The sequence below is a fragment of the Sebastes fasciatus genome, chromosome 22 (genome assembly GCF_043250625.1).
Source record: "Sebastes fasciatus isolate fSebFas1 chromosome 22, fSebFas1.pri, whole genome shotgun sequence".
NCBI lineage: Eukaryota > Metazoa > Chordata > Actinopteri > Perciformes > Sebastidae > Sebastes > Sebastes fasciatus.
The window spans coordinates 13,836,805-13,855,742 of record NC_133816.1 but is presented as its reverse complement, the minus strand read 5'-3'; the positions used below and the strand labels follow the sequence as shown (position 1 = coordinate 13,855,742).

General features: G+C 41.2%; 1 protein-coding gene across 2 annotated transcripts; it reads left to right on the top strand.

The window, feature by feature from the left end:
• Positions 1-1,441: 1,441 nt before the first annotated feature.
• On the top strand, positions 1,442-18,899 carry LOC141760181 (vang-like protein 2). 2 transcript variants are annotated; one of them, XR_012592290.1, is made up of 9 exons: positions 1,442-2,098; positions 8,948-9,204; positions 9,449-9,572; positions 9,657-10,264; positions 11,749-11,885; positions 12,055-12,190; positions 13,126-13,372; positions 14,828-15,590; positions 18,688-18,899. XR_012592290.1 is itself a non-coding variant. In XM_074622762.1 (8 exons), the coding sequence occupies exons 2-8, from the start codon at positions 9,134-9,136 to the stop codon at positions 15,083-15,085; spliced, it is 1,581 nt and encodes a 526-aa protein (XP_074478863.1). In that variant the 5' UTR covers positions 1,442-2,098; positions 8,948-9,133; the 3' UTR covers positions 15,086-18,307. The 2 variants fall into 2 exon arrangements, 1 of the variants encoding a protein (XP_074478863.1); XM_074622762.1 differs by lacking the exon at positions 18,688-18,899 and having other exon boundaries at positions 14,828-18,307.
• Positions 18,900-18,938: the final 39 nt, after the last annotated feature.

Below are 18,938 nucleotides of genomic sequence, written 5' to 3'. Positions count from 1 at the left end.
TGTGAATCGTGATTTTTTTTTTAGTTGAATTGTCACCATTTAATGTTAAGTCTTATTTTATTTTTAGATTTAAACATGTCATCGCCTAAATTTCCTACTTGTAGCTACAATATGCATCGTTATATATATTTTTTAAACCATAATTAAGGATTTTCAACTTCTACCACATTTCTAAATTGCCCAATTTAAGAGAAATTGTTCAGAAACAAATGTCAGCAACAAACACTTTTAAATCTGTGGATAGTGAGAACACCTACTTATTAGTATAGTTGCTATTTGTGGTTAAAATTAATTTAATTTAATTTATTTATAACAGATTCCACCAAGTTGTATCTAATATTGAACAGATTTCTTTACAGACCTACCTTCATCAGTTAATGAAATATTATGTGATTGTCTACATTTACTCCCTTGTGTTTTGTACACCTGATTAAATGGTGTATTTCCACATGATAACTGCTACTAATTAAAGTAGACCACCTTATTCAATGCAACATTGTTTAGGTAGGCTGCATTAATTGTTATATTTGTTGCCATTGTTCTAAATGTTTGTCTCGATCAGTAATGCTGCAAGAAAACAGTTTTTCAAGAGGAATTGTTTTGATATAATATAACGGCTATGTCAAATCTTGAAAGCCCATTTTCACATCGTGTTAAGGAGAAAATATTGCAAATGTTTTAAACAACTGAATTCAATTGTTAGCAGAGAAAATCATTCAGAAGTTGCTTTTGTCTCTCAGTCTGTTGTCACATTAATTATTAATAGGTTTAACCACTTCATGTAATATTTAAGGGCAGCTGATAAAAACAAGCTGTACGAATTAAGGCTATAGAGTGCTGCAGGAATGAGTCCTAAAACCTAGAAATGAGTCAGTATTTTAGCACTATGGGTTCATTTTTATGTGATTAATATATCTTTTAAATTATTCTCTGCCTTTTTTGATACAACCACTGTCCTCCTTGTTTCTATGCGTTTATTCTAGGACTACAACAATTATATTGATTATCAGCCAGTCATTTTCTCAATTAATCGACTGAGAAACCACCTTTTGCCTGAAATTAGGTGTAGTTTGTAAAATTAGTTTTATTTTGAAAATCCAACCCGTAAAATGTTTTATTTTGAAAATCACCCCCCGTAAAATGTCAGTTTTATTTTGAAAATCCCTCCTGTAAAATGTCGGTTTTATTTTAATAATCCCCCCTGTAAAATGTCAGTTTTATTTTGAAAATCCCCCCCGTAAAATGTCTGTTTTATTTTGAAAATTACCCCCGTAAAATGTCACGTTATTTTGAAAATCCCCTTGTAAAATGTCTGTTTTATTTTGAAAATCACCCCCCGTAAAATGTCAGTTTTATTTTGAAAATCCCTCCTGTAAAATGTCGGTTTTATTTTAATAATCCCCCCTGTAAAATGTCAGTTTTATTTTGAAAATCCCCCCCCCGTAAAATGTCTGTTTTATTTTGAAAATTACCCCCGTAAAATGTCACGTTATTTTGAAAATCCCCCCGTAAAATGTCTGTTTTATTTTGAAAATCACCCCCGTAAAATGTCAGTATTATTTTGAAAATCACGCCCGTAAAATGTCAGTTTTATTTTGAAAATCCCCCCGTAAAATGTCTGTTTTATTTTGAAAATCCCCCCGTAAAATGTTTGTTTTATTTTGAAAATCCCTCGTGAAATGGCTGTTTTATTTTGAAAAAAAAACGTAAAATGTCTGTTTTATTTTGAAAATCAAAACCGGAAGTTGTTGATGTACTGTCTGTAACTTGACGGTGTGTGTCTTTCAGCCGGTGCTGCATGAGCTCACAGAGCCGCTCAGCTCAGCGGGGCTCCGCCACACAACAGCAGATGCGGAGCCGGTTGGTGGAGCTACGAGCCTTTTGTGTTGCTTTTCGGGTTTAAGATGCGATTTAACAACCGAAAAACCAAACAAAACAAAGTGCTTTCACTAAAAAAAGGAAGCTTAGTTACACTCCCGGTGATGAATACTCGTGGAAACAGATGAGAGTCTGGAGAAAGTGAATTTTGGAGGCACTTTTTGTTGCTCTGCTGCTCGGCTCTTTGTGCTGCAGCTTTCACCCTTTTTGGGATAGAAAGGTAAGACATTCCTGCATGCATTATGGGTATACAATGCGCTGTTAAGTGTGTGAGCATTTTGCATGATAACATGATGAAAAAACTTTAACATCTGCACCTCTTTTTTTTCCCACAAATGTTATTTCTTGTTTGGTGTCTGTTGGGAACTGGTGAGCTGGCAAAAAAAAAAAAAAAAGATTCACTAAAAGCTGTATTTTCACCACCAGTGTGAACGCGTCCACCTGATTTCTACAGTCACTTTGGCACATTCACCCATTCCTATATATTAATTTGATCCATGCACTTTATCCATGTTGCACTTTTACGCACAGCCATGGTTTATATATCACTGTTGCGCATCATCACTTGATCCAGGGTGTGTTCTGCTTTGTCTCAGAGACCTCGCTGCGTTTCCACTTTGGTGTTAAATCGTCTTTAACACTTGATTCATTCATGCTGAGTGTGTGTGTGTGTTTGTAAAAGGAGAAGGCCTCGAAGCCTGCAGCTCGGCTTGCTTTTTAAGGAGTGTGTTATTGAGGCTGCAGCCACGCCTCACAGGCCCCACTGCCACCCTGAGGCCTGGAGGCCCCCTGGAGACACACATGGGGGTTTTATTTAGCCTGAGGCTGCAGGGAGGTCAACAATAATACAGTCAGATGAAATGTAATAATACAAGTTTAGTGACTTGTTTAAACTTGATAAACCTCATATGGCAAATACTTTTTTTTTAGGTGTTTAAAGAAACATGGTATGTCCACAAAAACACTCATCAACTTCGACCGTTCCACAAGAGAAAGCATCTTAAAGGGACTATTTGTAACTTTCAGAACTGCTTGTTAACAGCGACACCTGTGGCCGTTAAGTCAACGAAAGTCAGCGTCGGGCTCGCGCTTGCTCGCTCTAAATAGACATGAACGAGCATCGCTCAAAACAGTGAGGCGGCACACGACAGCTAAAACCACAATATCACTCTATATTTCACCTGCTTGGCAGTAATGTTAGCTGACCAGACGGAGGTCTCTCCATGAATCACTGCTGATCCTAGTGTTGGCTTTTCCTGCTTCAGCCTCATGACCGCGGCCGGAGGGAGACACCGGCACCCGGTCAGAGACGATAATGTTTCTCTCTGCGGAGCCCCGTCACTTCACAAGACACGGGAAACCTTTGTTGGTCTGGAGGAGCTGCAGCAGTTCTTTCTGCACAAACGTCCACTCTACATTCACTAGATCTTCTCAGAGCTAAACTAACTCTTCTGCAGTGTGGAGTGAGCGCGCATGCACGTGTAGAGGTGGAGCGAGACAGCGAGAACGCGCGCGGTGAGTGAAGGCAAGCAGGCAGGCAGCAGAGCAGAGACTGCGGCCACATGCGAGCGCGCATGGGATCCCGACCCGGTAGATTTATACGTGTAAAAAGTTACAAACAGTCCCTTTAACTGGATGGCAACATTACATCATATGACCACAAACTCCTGATGAGGACCATGAAAACAGCATCTAAAATGATTGGATCACCATTAACTACAGTTACAGGACATTTACACCACTTGCTGCAGGAAGAAAGCACTTTGTATCATGCAGGACACAAGTCATCCAGCATATATACACACTGTACTTTTAAATGCATATGACAAATACACTTGAAACTTGAAATATTTTATGACAATCACCTTCTGGACACATTATTTGACATTTTTTACAGTGTGGTAGCAGTTTTTGACCTGGCCAGTGTGTTTCCACCCTGCACTGTGGAGTCCAGTGTTAATCAATCAGGTGGATTGATTACAGTGGGAGAGGTTCGTCAGTGTGATCGATGGGATTGACCATCTCAGGCTGGGTGGGAGAGAAGCAGAGCTGCTTTTGTTTATGTTTATGGCACAATAATACCAGATGTCTACCGATAGTGGATTTTTTAAAGGCCGATATAATACCGATAGTTTTGAGCAGTTGATTATTGGCCGATATCATCTTTACTTCTGCAGCAGCCTTGTTGGCTACTTTTGCATACGCTTAATAAATCAGTGTTTATTTAGTGTCATAATTCTCCCATATTTCTCTCAATTTATAGCAAATTTTCACACTTTTTTTCCTTTTCGTTATCTTCTACGCTCGCCACAGTGTGCGGCGCCCAAAGTTGGGCTTTCCTCGATGCAGCGGAAAGCCGTCGTGGAAATACGCAAGCCGTTAGAAATAACGGGTTTCAGAGCGCAGTGGTGATGTTGTCGCGTTGCGTCTGAAAGGACCCTCAGTGAGTGAGAAATGGAAAGTACTAAGAGAAAGAAACACTCAAGCATGAGCTAATATAAATAAAAACTGATGAATATTAGTTTATGCCAGAGATTCACACGCTAAGTTCACACCAGATGGGCGAATTATTCCGTTTTCATTCCTGGAAGTTAAAGGTAAAATCAAAAGTTTGACATTAAAATGCTGTGGCAGTGTACTTTAGTTATTTTCACTCTTTTAAAGTCCACCAGAATGAAGGAAACAAAGTCTCTGAAACTTTCATTTTTCAAGGTTGGCAAGTATGCTTATCACTCCAAATTTAATAATTTGTAAGAGAACATCCTGTAGTGTGATTTGATGGATTATTTATAGATCATTGGAAAATGTTCTATTTATTTACAATGGGTAATGTGCTGTTCTGTGGCCTACAGTATGACCGGCCAGGATAACATCTGTTGCGTGTCTCGCACATTGTTAAAGGCCACTCTGGCGAACCGTTAAAGTGGCAGTAAGCAGAATATTTTTGGCATCATTGGGCAAAAAGTCCAGACTTCTGAAGCTCCTCATGGCTCTGTTTTCAGGCTTTGAAAAGTAGCCCGTGACGGAAGACTTTGGCCAATCACAGGTTGTTTCAGAGAGAGCGTTCCTATTGGCTGTTCATTGAACGGAGGCAGCTGTCAATCACTTGCAAACTCCGATTCACCCATTCACACACTGATGTCAGAGGCTGCTAAGGTGCCAACATTGCCCATCAGGATCTAATCTAAATACTCAGATGGCTATGCCTTCGGGAGCAATTTGGGGTTAAGTGTCTTGCTCAAGGACACATCGACATGTGACCCGGAGCAGCCGAGGATCGAACCAGCGACCTTCCGATTGGTGGACAACCTGCTCTACCCTCTGAGCCACAGCTGCCCGTAGAGAAAGATGTTTTTGAGAAGTGTTTTTAATGTTTCATTGTCTCTCCGGCCACGCTCGGGACATTAACGTTGTTTTTCACGCTCGGGCTCATTTTCTTGCTGGAAAACAACTCGTCTCCCAGGTGGCCGTTTTCTTGCCGGCTGCATCAGGTTTTCCTTCTCCATATTTAGCTGCACTCATTTCCCCTCTACCCTTCACAAGCCTTACAGAGGATGATGCATCCCCACAGTATGATGCTGGTACAGATAATATGTTTAGGATGTTGTGCACCATTCAGCTTATCAAATAACAGGTTTAGTCTGATGGCCAAACAGCTCAGTTTTGGTTTCATCACATCTAGAACCTCGTTCCAGCTGACTTTAGAGACTCCACATGCTTTCTGGTCAAATGTAGATGCTATATGAGTTTTTTTGTCGATGCATCAGTCTTCAAATCTCCTAGAGCTGCACAATTAATTTAAATTTTATCGAAATCACAATATGGCCTACTGCAATTTTCAAATTGCAAAATACCATTTTAAATTAATTATCGTTGTGTGCAGAGATGTCCCGGCCTACACGTCATAATCTACAGACTTAAGAAAACATCTTTGTTTGGTACAGATCCCTGCAAAAATTACACCATAATCATTTCAATAAGTTTTTCAATTGAAAATGAGAATAATTCTGAAAAAGTGATCATTCCCTCTAATATCGTATCGCAATGTCAGTCAAAATAATCGCTATTATATATTTTTCAATGCAACTCACGGTTACTTTCATTATCGATTAATCTGACCATTATTTTATAGATTAATCAATCAATCGTTATGTCTTTTAAATGAGTGAAAAATGTCCATCCTAGGTCCAAAAACAGAGAAAAGCAGAAAATCTCCTTATTTGAGAGGCTGAAAACAGCATTTTCTGCTATTTTTGCATAAAAAATGACTCTTCTCTGATCCCAGCTTCTTAAATGTGAATATTTTCTGGTTTCTTTACTCCTCTATGACAGTAAACTGAATATCTTTGAGTTGTGGACAAAACAAGACATTTGAGGACGTCATCTTGAGCTTTGGGAAGAAATATTCACAATTTTCTGACATTTTATCGACCAAACAACTAATCGCTTAATCGAGAAAATAATCGACAATGAATATAATCATTAGTAGCGGTTCTACTCGACACCAGGAATGAGAAACTGTGTGTGAAGTATTGTAGATCCTTGGAATTGAAATGCATTTTCAGCGCAGCCTCGTGTGCCTACTTATAGATCTGTCCCAGCTGAGAAGTCCATGTGTGAATCACATGAAAGCCATTAGTGGAGTGGACACTGTCCACTGTGGGAGACGGACGCAGGAGGTCGTGGCACAAATTGAGAGCGTGAGGAGCTTTGCTATCACATTAAGAGTGTGTTTTTTCTAGGGGGAATTCGGAAAGTACCTGTTTGTCAAAAATCACAGGACTTCATGCAACTTTCTTTGTACCGTGGGCTCGTACGAGTGTTCCATATCAGATTCAGCAAACGCTCCTAACTTCAGATAACCGTGTAAATGGCCTGCGTAAACATGATCTATCAGTCTCTATATAACTGGCTTCTGGCGGCCAAATGTTTATTACCGTGTCACTATTTGATCCTTCGATGTCGGCTCTTCCTATCACTGTGAAGCAGAATTCACCGAGCGGTGGATTGCTCACCCACTAATAGGGAGCGTGTGATGTGATTAGACCGTCGTGAGACAGGTTACCCACTGATGATGTGTTGTTGCGATAGTCATTCTGCCAATGCCAATATATCAGCACGCCGTCTAAAGACACGCTCTCTTCTAATGGCGTGACGTGCTCCGAAAGAAGTGATGGTACGAGTCCACAGGCTCCGTCCTTTCCACGCTTTCCATTCATTGTCTATGTAAGCAGTCGTGGCGGCGTGATTCATGAGACGGGTCGTCACGTTGGCCGCTCCTGTTGAGGTCTAGGCTACTTTATGCAAATCCAACGCGATTCACCGCCTCCGTTAACTCCTGAGAAACTTTTAAACTAACTGTCGTCGATTTAATATAAAGACAGATTCAGCAAATGCCTAAAATGTTTACAGAAACACATTTCGGTGAACTATTTTCGTGATATAAGAGAAGAAAGTTTCCAAACGAGCCGGGAGCAGCAGCCCACGAGGAAAAGCGCTTGTCCAATCAGGTGTCGCGTGTCTAGCGGCAGCCCATCAAGCTTCCAATGCTGGGAAGCGAGGCTATCCCTCGCGATAAAAAACGCCCGAGTGGACACGTACCATCAGCCAGCCATGACGTGCCTGGTTACACTTCCTGTTAACCTTATTATATACAGGCGAGGAAAAACTGTCATGGCCTTTTTCAAAGAGGTCCCTTGACCTCTGACCTCAAGATATGTGAATGAAAATGGTTTCTATGGGTACCCACGAGTCTCCTATTTACAGACATGCCCACTTTATGATAATCACATGCAGTTTGGAGCAAGTCATAGTCAAGTCAGCACACTGACACACTGACAGCTGTTGTTGCCTGTTGGGCTGCAGTTTGCCATGTTATGATTTGAGCATATTTTTTATGCTAGATGCAGTACCTGTGAGGGTTTCTGGACAATATGTGTCATTGTTTTGTGTTAATTGATTTCCAATAATAAATATATACATACATTTTCATAAAGCAGCATATTATTCCACTCCCATGTTGATAAGAGTATTAAATACTTGACAAATTTCCCTTTTAGGTACATTTAGAACAGATACAAAATGTGTAAATGTAATGAAATGTACAATCCATCAGTGAAAAACGTTGGTTTGGATAATAGCACATGACTTCTACGACAGGTCTGGACCGTAAAACTCGTAAATTATGTTCGCATCTAAGAGAAAATTCAAAATACTATTAAATAAAATTGTTTTTTCAGAACGAATCTGTGGTTGTTGCATGAGGCCCGTTTGTGTACGGTCAAGCTGAACACTTAAAATGGAGGACAGAAACGGATGAATCGTAGCCGGGTAAATGATCAGTGTCTTCTGAGGTGTGTATTTGAGGGGAGAATGAGAGGAGGAGGGGGTTGGTGCAGGGTTGATGTTCTGGTTGCTGTGGCAACAACCCCCCTCCTGTCTTTTCTCACCCCTAGCCTCCCATTCATCCCCATTGTAGTAGCTAAGCTCTGTTGCCCTTGGAGACCACGGGGGACAGTTGGGGAATGTGGCGTCTGGGCCGAGTATGTATCACACATGGACCCAAAACAAAAGATAAACAAAATGCATTTGTATAAAAGAGACTCGGCGGTCATACATGTTTCAGATATGTTGAGTTATTCACGTATGAAACTGGAACATGTTGGAGCTGCTCTCCGCTCCTGCATGTCGTGCACTCTGGAGACTCGTAGCCCAGAATAGAAGGTGGCATAATTGCCCTTTATTGGCTGAGAACACACTCGGGGCCAAATCACTCGCTCATAAAAACTCCCTCAAAAGAGGAAGAATGAAGACTTTCACACACCTCCGAGTGCCAACATTTAACAATGTCTCTCTCCTTGAGAGACTGAGATGCTTTTATTCCTGTCTGATATGACAAATGATCCCCCTCTCTCTCCTCATTCCTCTTTCTGCCTCCCGTCTGTTCACTCTCTCTCTCTCTCTCTCTCTCTCTCTCTCACATTGGCTTTTGCCTTTTTCCAAAACTCGCCATTTCTGTCATTTATCTTCTTCTCTCTCACCCCGTCTTCCTCTCCGTCTTTTTTCCCAGGCCTCCAAGATAGATTCCCTCAGGAGTAAAGTGGACTTGCTGCGCCTCCCTCTGGCCCTCTCCACCAAGTCCATCAGCAGCCGGAAGAGCCAGCTGGGCGTGGTCTGGGAGAAAGGCAGCGGCGGCGGCGGCGGCTCGGGGAGAGGAGGAGGTGCCTGGAAACCCCGCCCACCGCCGGCCTCCGACATGGACAACGAGTCGATGTACTCGGGCTACTCCTACAAGTCGTCCCACTCGCGAAGCTCCCGCAAACACAGGTAGAGGACCACAGGTTGTACTGTACTGTAAGCAGGGCTGCAGCTGATGATTATTTTCATTATCGGTTAATCTGATTCAATGTTTCGTCTATAAAATGTCAGAAAATAGTGAAAAATTAAAATTAATTAGTTAGTTAATTAGTTTCAGCTCTAGATTATACATAACCTGCCAGGACAGGCAGTTTTGCAATAATCATTGTATATCTATGTGGATAATAAACCATCCCTGACTTCTTTTCTCTAGGGATAGACGGGAGCGTCATCGCTCGAAGAGTCGCGACAACAGCATCCGTGCAGACAAATCGGTGACCATCCAGGCTCCCGGAGAGCCGCTGCTGGACGCCGAGTCCACCAGAGGAGACGACAGGGTCAGAGTTAGATTTTAATCCTTTTCTCTTCAGCTGCGTTCTGCTTCCGTTTATCTCCAACGCTCCTCTCTGCTCTCTCCTCAGGATGACAACTGGGGCGAGACGACCACGGTGGTCACCGGCACCTCCGTGGACAGCATCTCCAACGAGGACCTGACGCGGATGACTAAGGAAATAGAGGATTCTTCGCCGTTGGAGTGCCGCCGTTACCTCAGTCCGGCGTTGGGCGCCGTTCTGGGACTCTTCGCTCTGGTTACTCCTCTGGCCTTCTTGGCCCTCCCACAGCTCCTTTGGCGGGATTCGCTGGAGCCTTGCGGCACGCCATGCGAGGGCCTTTACATTTCTCTGGCCTTCAAGCTCCTGATCCTCCTCATCTCCACGTGGGCGCTGTTTCTCCGCCCGCCCCGAGCCACTCTGCCGCGCTTCTTCATCTTCCGCTGTCTGCTGCTGGCGTTGGTCTTCCTCTTCGTGGCGTCCTATTGGCTCTTCTACGGGGTGCGGGTGCTGGAGCCCAGAGAGACGGACTACAGGGGGATTGTGGGATACGCGGCGTCTCTGGTGGACGCGCTGCTGTTCATTCAATACCTGGCGCTGGTGCTGCTGGAGGTCCGACACCTGCAGCCGGCTTTCTGTCTGAAGGTCGTGAGGACCACAGATGGAGCTAGTCGCTTCTACAACGTGGGTCACCTCAGGTTAGTGCGTCTTTTGTTATTTTTAAATTATGTTATTTGTCCATTTTCAATTTGTTTTCATTTTAGATTTGAATTTGTTGGATTTTTTTATTTAACATTTTCCTTGTGGATATCTCATTGCCATCATCAAGGCGTTATCTTTGCAGCAGGGTTGTTATGTAAGGGATAATGAACAGCGAGCCGGTCATTGTTGTGAAATAAACCCCAACGAGGCGATGCAAGGGGTTTATTTCACAACAATGACCCGCCAGCTCTAAATTATGCCGCTTATTACGCGGCTACTTACTTAAGAAATCAATAATTTGACACAAAAACAGTTAGATCTGCGCCTCATAGCAACGGTCTGTTATACATAGCAACAGTCTGCTATAAAGAAATAACAGACCGTAGAACGCCGTGATTGACCAATCGGAATCGAGTACTCAACAAAGCAGCAGTGTAATAAATCGGCAATCGGGCAGTTGATTATTTGTCTGTTTATTAACAGGATATCTCAAGAACTGCCAAATGGATCTCAAAAGATAATCAAAAATGATTAAAGCACAGCAATTAATAAATGCACACGCAAAGCAAACATCTAAATCAAATCAAGAATACAGCATCTAATACACATGCGTGCAAAAACAAACATCAAAATCAAGAATATTCTGAGACGCATTGTTCAGTCATCCGTGCGTGCTTCTGTTCTAATCAATCCAGCCGTCTCCACATAACGGAGCTAAACGTGCATAAACGCGACTATTTTTACACTTCAGGTCTATTTTCTTCTGTTTTTACACACATCCACAATGCCCGGTGTGAACAGACGTACTTAAAGCTGTTCACTTGTTGACATAAATTAGTCCGACATAGCAGCTGCTATGCTAACTGTTGACCGCACTTTGAACAACCATATTTAGGTGACACATAATGACTAATAACTTTCAAATGATCCTGCAAAATGTGCTTTTTGTCTACAGCAAACACAATGGACATAATTCAGTAGTCATGTGCCTGAATCACTTTGAAGTTTGCACAATTTTATCCTCATACACATTGACAATATTCCCATGCAGGATAATTAACATTTCCAAACATTAAAAGAACAAATACAGACAGATTGTGCAGCATTGGCAGAAGTTGCTCTCTTTTGAGTGCCGTCAAGTCTTTGAGATATGATGCTTTCATCAAGGACGCTTCGACATGTGGCCTGGAGGAGCCGGGGAATCGGACCGCCGATCGTCCTGTCAATTCAAAAAATATATATTTCATCTCACAAGCAGATCATTCCCTGCAGGTCAACTTTTACCTCAAACTAGAGTCTTTTTCTTGTCATGCGTGCAGCCCAGTGGGAGTGACTTTCACCACTTCCTCTGCATGTTATCATCATGAATCTGTCAGGTTGTAACGGGTGATGTGCACCGATAATAACGGCGCATTGTTTTTGAAATATGCCGGTTAAAAAGAGGAACTTTCTTTTTCTCCCTCTGACTCTTGTGACACAGTATTCAGCGGGCGGCGGTGTGGGTTCTGGACCAATACTACAGTGACTTCCCGGTCTACAACCCGGCTCTGCTCAACCTGCCCAAGTCCATCCTCTCCAAGAAGATGTCTGCCTTCAAGGTCTACAACCTGGGGGAAGGTAAACAGGATCTTGTGGAAGAGTATTTCATCTTTAACCTGTTCCTTTGAACAAGCAATGAGACATCACACTACGTTAACAATAATATAATGATACATGTGAGCCTTACTTCCTAAAACGTTCTGCATTGCTCTGCTCGCAAAGTTAATTTAGTTGTTTCTGTCGACAGAGAACAGCACCAGTAACTCTACGGGTCAGTCCAGAACCATGGTTGCAGCCGCCGCTCGGAGAAGAGACAACTCCCACAACGAGTACTACTACGAGGAGGCGGAGGTGGAGCGGAGGGTCCGAAAACGTAAAGCCAGGTGGGGACACAGCCACACAAATATATAAAACACATAAGCCACCGCAGGAACTTTTTCTCCAGAACTAGGAACCTTTTGATGAACTAGATCAGGGTCTAAATTAAGTTCCGGGGACATTTTACCCTCTAAAAAGGCCCTGGTTGGAGGGTTGTACTTTCTGAAAGTACAGGAACTTTCGGGGTGGGGTTTGCATGGATGACCGTCGCTGATTGGTCAAACGCACAAACACAGCGTCTCTGCTGCAATGGCTTCAACTCGTGTACCGCTTCATTCATAAACGATGACCATTTTAGGATGAGGGGAGAGCATTTCTCTTTTGCTGTCGCCGTCCAGACTCATTAAAAAAAAGAGAAACAGACAGCGGGGCGAGGCTGTGAATGAAAGGAAAACGTAATTTTCTGAGTGTTTCGCGCCGGTTATGTTCTAATCACAAATAAATAACCATCAAAACCCTCAACAGATGCTTTACTGTGGAGACGGATGCTCTTAGTGTCATTTTCTTCCATTACATGGATCAGTGTATCAGTAAATATCGTCGTAGTGAGACAAAACCTAACCATGTTGCCTTTTCATACTTCAGCGGACTAATTTGCCTAAAACGCAGACAGCAATGGGCCGAAGGAACCTTTTAGTTCCTTGAAAGGTCACTTTTGGTGGAATCCCGGCTATACATAGAAAGCACATACAGTACACAGATTGAATATAAAGGATGTGATGGACTGTAAATGATCTCCATGAGTCAATTGAGTAAAGGTTAGGCCTAATAAGATGACAACCGAGTATTAAAATGTATTGATATATATTTCATCAAGAGTCCCTTTTCACATTATGTGTTGTTATTTGACCCATTGTTGATATATAGAGTACATATTGAGAGAGAGAGCTCTTTTAAATTGAAGTCGGTGTCTCACTCACTCTGCCGTTTCTCCTCCCAGACTGGTGGTGGCAGTAGAAGAAGCCTTCACCCACATCAAGCGTCACCAGGCCGACGACGCGACCGCGTCCTCCCCCAAACACCCGCGGGAGGTGATGGACCCCAGGGAGGCGGCCCAGGCCATCTTTGCCCCCATGGCGAGGGCCATGCAGAAGTACCTCCGCGCCACCAGGCAGCAGGCCTACCACAGCATGGAGAGCATCATCAACCACCTGCAGTTCTGCGTCACACACAACATGACCCCCAGGGTAAGGAGGGGAGCTTCAAGGGGTTTTATTGGTTTTATTTTATATTTGAAATTGACATCACTTCTATTCTGTTTCATTTATCGTATTTTTTTTTTAGGGCTGTCAAAGTTAACACGATAATATTGCGTAATAAACTGTACATGGTCCCTTTTTAAATAAAATAAAAATAATAATTGCAAATTCATTTTAAAACCACTAATTTCTTTAACGCATTAACGGAACTTGCAATTTTTGAGGTTGTAGCGGGCTCAGTTTTAAAGCTAGAGTGAAGATATTGGCATCATATGAAACTAGAAAACCTAAAGAATCCACGGTGTCATGCTAGCTTGTCACGAAGGAGGCGTAATAATAGATTTCCAATAATAAATATATACATACATTTGCATAAATTAAGCATATTTGCCCACTCCCATGTTGCTAAAAGTATTAAATACTTGACAAATCTCTCTTTTAAGGTACATTTTGAACAGTTAAAAAATGCGGGATTAATTTGAGATTAATTGCAATTCAATATTTTAATCGATTGACAGCCCTTATTTTTTTTAAATTTTAATTCTCTCTTTTTATCTCATCACTTTTTTTAGATTTTTCTAGCTTTTAGTTTAAAGGTGCTATTGATAATATAAGCCACTAGATGTCGCATTCTCCCTTCCCTCGTTACATTGCATCTTCACAACAAATGGTTGTCAGTTCGTTGCACAACCTGCATATTTTATGGTTGAATGGAATGAATCTTTTCTGGTAGAGTACAATTAATTTTGCAACCTGTAGCTATAGACCTACATTAGTTGTGTGTAATAAATAAAAAAACAGGATGACAATAATGTTCACTTATTCTGCAGCCTGATGGAGACACCAGCGTCGAACTCAGTCATTTATCCGTGTTGTCCACACTAACTGGCAACTTAGTGTTCAATGACAGAGATACCACATAATACCAACGTTGTTTTACTATTGGCTTACTTGCCTTGTTAGAAGTGGGAACCAAACGTCCGCAGATATAAACAAAACTTTTTTTTTTAGGAAAAGCCTTACTTTTATTTGGCACCTTTCTAAAAGCTCTGTGGATGTAATTTTTCTTATTATTTGTCTATATAAAAATGTTATCAACATGACCTTTTATTTTTTTCCCTGTATTGTTATCAGTTACTTTAAAAAAACTGGTTCGTTGTCTGCATTTATGAAGCTTTTATAGCATTTACACCCATTTTTTCCTTCATTTTTAATAATCCAAAGTATATGATAAACAATCGTCTCGCCTGAGTTGACGCCGTTCGCTGTAAACTGTGATGAAAAGTGTCCTCTTAGAGCAGTAAACATATATTTTAAAACCGTGGAAATATCCAATTGGGTTGAAAATCTGTTTTATCTGCAGCTCTAAAAGTCATGCCAAATTTTCAACTTGAGTCAGTGCAACTATTTATAAACTGATTTGAGCATACTTTTCCTTCCCAGGCTTTCCTTGAGCGTTACCTCAGCCCCGGTCCCACCCTCCAGTACCTGGACACCAGCAGGGGGCGCCACTGGACACTAGTGAGCGAGGAGCCGGTGACTACAGCCCTGCGTCAAGGACAAGTCTTCTCCCTGAGACGCCTCGACTTCTCCCTGGTCGTCACGGTGACGCCTCTCCCCTTCCTGCGCCTGGGTGAGGAGTTCATCGACCCCAAAAAGCACAAGTTTGTCATGAAGCTCCAGTCAGAGACGTCTGTGTAGGAGGGTGATTAGTGCTATCTTTTAGTTATTTTTCACGATTACATTTGTTGACAAGGGTGACACCCAAATGACGTGGCTTAAACATAATGAAGTTAGAGTGAAGAAAAGGCGACAAATCATCTCTGACCTTTTTCTGTTCCTCAAACAAACATAAAAATAGACACTTAAGTGCTGACTGTACACTTCTGATACGTCAGACTGCTTCCAGTTTCCATGAAGTAGTAGTGCAGCTCAATCTTTCTCACAGCTATTCTCACTCCTCTGTTCCCCTTTTACTTGAACTTCTTGTTTGCTGTCGAATTTAGCCTTTAGCGACTACAAACGGGCTGAATCAGGCTTTTTACTTAAAAGGTCCCCTGGTCTTTTCTCACCTTTTGGACATACTCTCGATTCTCTGACTGAATCAAAGGGAGTCGAAACTGCTTTTTGAGCTGCTTCGTCTATTTTGGATTCCACTGAATAGTTGACCAGTAAGAAAGGTGGACACGCATACTGAAAATATGAAGTAAGAAACACTGGATGGACTTGATGCACTGAGCGTTTTTTTCATGAGTGCATTGTTTTGTATTATTTCCTGCTCAGGTTTTGTGGGATCACTTCTCATTTCTGGAGAATTTACAGAAATGCACTACTGCACTGAGAAGAAATAACTTTTCTAAGCACAATGTAGGTACAATACAGGACCAGTTCAGTAACACACTGATAGCGGATGTTTTCACCTCTACATGTGCGAGGTTTGAATTGGACTTGATGAGCGCCCGCATGTTGGCAACGGAAGTGTTGTTTTGTCATCCAGACAAGTTCGCTAGCTTTAAACATTGAATTAAAAACAATTACCGTCATCAAAATGTCTGGTTGTTGCGTGTTCGGTTGTAAGAATCGATATTGCAACAGCGGACTCAAGTTGTACAAATTTCTGACAGGATTACGACCGTTTCAGAGCAACGGGTGTTTCGGTTTAACGAGTGACCGTGTTAACTGGTGACTCTCCGCCGAATACGTCTGTGGTTGCTCGTAGTAACTTGCGTAAATGTAAATTAGGGCTGCGCGATTACGGCCTAAATGCCAATCACGATTATTTTGATAAATGTAGAGATCACGATTGTTTAAAAATTTAAATTTTTTTATTGCAATGTCACATTTAAATAAACAGAGCGCTGCTTTCGCTTCCATGTTGTGCTAAATTGTAACTGTCAAAAACTCCAAATGTTATCCTTTTACTTTGTTATTATCATTTATACTGTAGTTGCTATTTGCATAAAAACACAATTCAAATGATTAGGAAAATAAATGACTGTATTTCTATTTAAATATTTTCTTTGATTAAAGTTAAACATGTCTTATTTTTCTCTATTATCTATTTTATATTGCTCTGAAAACATCTCCTTGAAACAACTGGATTTATTCAAGTTTCGCACCAAAAACTACATTTTACAAGATTACATTTGGACACATCATGATAACGTGATAATTCAATACTCATTTTTACTGAATAGAGCTTGAACTCATCATAATGCAACCTCTGGTAACTCTGTTATTTAGCCAAGCAGGACTGTGCTGTCCACCATCTGCTAACAATATCCACCAAATACATGTATATATCTGGCCACTTGTAATGTCTTCAACTCACTCAGCACACGGATCTGGAAAGTCAATTTATTTAGGTTGCATTCGCGATCTTTGGTGGTTAATGCCCTCACATAGTTCGACAAGCTATTGCACTCCGCCATACTTCCGTTGCCAAACGGCATGCTCACGCCTGCATACGTCATCATTGTTTGCAAACCATAAAAGGGTCTGTTCCTCCAATGTGCTTCTTCTTTTTGGCAGCTGGATGTTAATTACTGTCTTTGATATTTTGCAAAGAGAGTGTATGAATATGTGTGTGTGGTTGTGCGTGGCTGCATCGCCAACCAGACAAAGTGGGCAACTGCGACCCAAAATCCCCCGGGTTCCCTCCACATGGGGTAATTTGATTAATTCAAATGTTTTCTATTTAGGATTTTTCACAGTTAATGTACAACACAAATTAAGATGGGTCGTTCGTTACCTATCCCCAGTTATGGCTAGAAAGGATCCCTCTTGTGTAAAACTCTTGCGAGAGTTCGTGTTCACGCGTTTACGTTCTGCAGTCCTTGAGTAATCGTGTATCTCTACACTTGTAGGAGGGTTGTATTTGCAGTTCTGTGTGACATGTTAACATGCTAATTTGTTTTGGATTAAGGTTCTACTAATGTAATGAAGTCATGAAACAAGTTATTTTTTATTATCTTAAAGTTACGAGGAACTTTAATTTTGTGTTGATTTTGACCGTCCCTGTGGGTAAAAGCGGTAGTGTTTCCGAGCACCAGAGTCCCTTTAGAAAACCTAATATTTTACTGATTTTTCTGATTTTACAGACGAGTATTATCTGGGAAACATCACTTTACATGGAACTTAAATTAATGCAGTACCGAATTATGTTAAATCATGTTCACCGAATGAGTTGGTGTCGTAAGAAATCATAAATTATCTTCTAAGGAGTAGATGTTTACCGGAAAGCTTGGCACGGTTAAATTTAACAATATCAACAGAGGTAACTAGGAAACAGTTGACTTTATTTGCCTAGTCAGTCATTTAAAATTTAAACGTATCACACCGACTTTTCACAATTCACTCAGTTCTTTTGATAAATTTGTCAAGTTTCACAAAGCAGAAGTCTGATTTAATGAAATAACGTGCTATAAAAACTGCGTGGACGTGCTGACTAGTGGTGTTTCAGGATGTCAGAACAGTAACGTACTTTAGTTTATTTAACTTATTTCACGGAAGACTTGTTAACGATAAATATCAGCCAAAATGAAACGTCTTTCTTTACGAGTCATACAAAGTTATACGTTATTATTTAGGAGTAACATCTGTGTAACGGCAAAACCAGATCTATTAAATTGAGCAATATGTTAACAGAGTCTGGCAGTCACCGGACTGCTCCAGTCCAATGGGTATTTTTCGGAACAATGGGGTGTCGGATGGCAGTCCTTCATGTGTGTGACGTTATTGGTTGCATGTGAGGCGTTTCAGGACAGAGATCTGTTCACATTGATGTCAATGACGTTCACAGATCAGATCTGGGCAAAAAATCGGAATTGAGCATTAAGCCCTGTAACGTGAAGGTAGCCATAGAGTCGCTCTGATTACAACACATGAACCATGACATCATATTTACACAAGACGTATGCTTTCTAGCCATAACACTGCTAGCCTCAAGTTTATATTGTGGTCATATGCATTGTTGTGCTTCAAGGTAATTGACACAGAAACGGTCCCAAACACATAGATATTCCGTTTATTATCCAGCATAGAAAATCAATTCACATATGTAAAGCCAGAACCAGTGATTTTGTTTTTGCATTTGCTTTTAAAAAAAATTAATAGTTGCGGTTTAATTGTCTGTTTATTAACTGGTTAATAGACTAATCGTTCCACTTCTGTACTAGTCGGTGCTGTATATAGGGGTCAACAGGTGCCCCCCCCCAGCAGGTTAATCCGGCTACGGTTGATACATGTGCACGTTTGTGTCTTTTGTCACTCAGATGACCTTTTTTTTTTTTTTTTTACTACAGATAAAGATTGTCGCGCCACAAGAGAGCAGTTTATGTGTACATTTTGGTGCAGTATTCTAAGGTTGTATTTTTTCCTGTTTTTTTGTATCACTTTGTTGTACTCGATCTAAGCTCCTAACAATTGTCTCTGAAGAACATTGTCTTTTAAAAGCAAAAAAGATTATTTACTGTTACTTTTTTTTTTAGGACTGAATTTATGTAAATGGTTTTTAATAAATGATCTTCATGATAAAGGAAGTTGTTTGTCCCAT

Excerpts from the sequence above, each read along its gene's own strand:
- LOC141760181 (XM_074622762.1), top strand. The coding sequence starts at position 9,134 with ATGGACAACGAGTCGATGTACTCGGGCTACTCCTACAAGTCGTCCCAC. Across the intron at positions 9,205-9,448 it reads CGAAGCTCCCGCAAACACAG|GGATAGACGGGAGCGTCATC; the intron begins GTAGAGGACCAC and ends TCTTTTCTCTAG. Across the intron at positions 12,191-13,125 it reads GTCCGAAAACGTAAAGCCAG|ACTGGTGGTGGCAGTAGAAG; the intron begins GTGGGGACACAG and ends TTCTCCTCCCAG.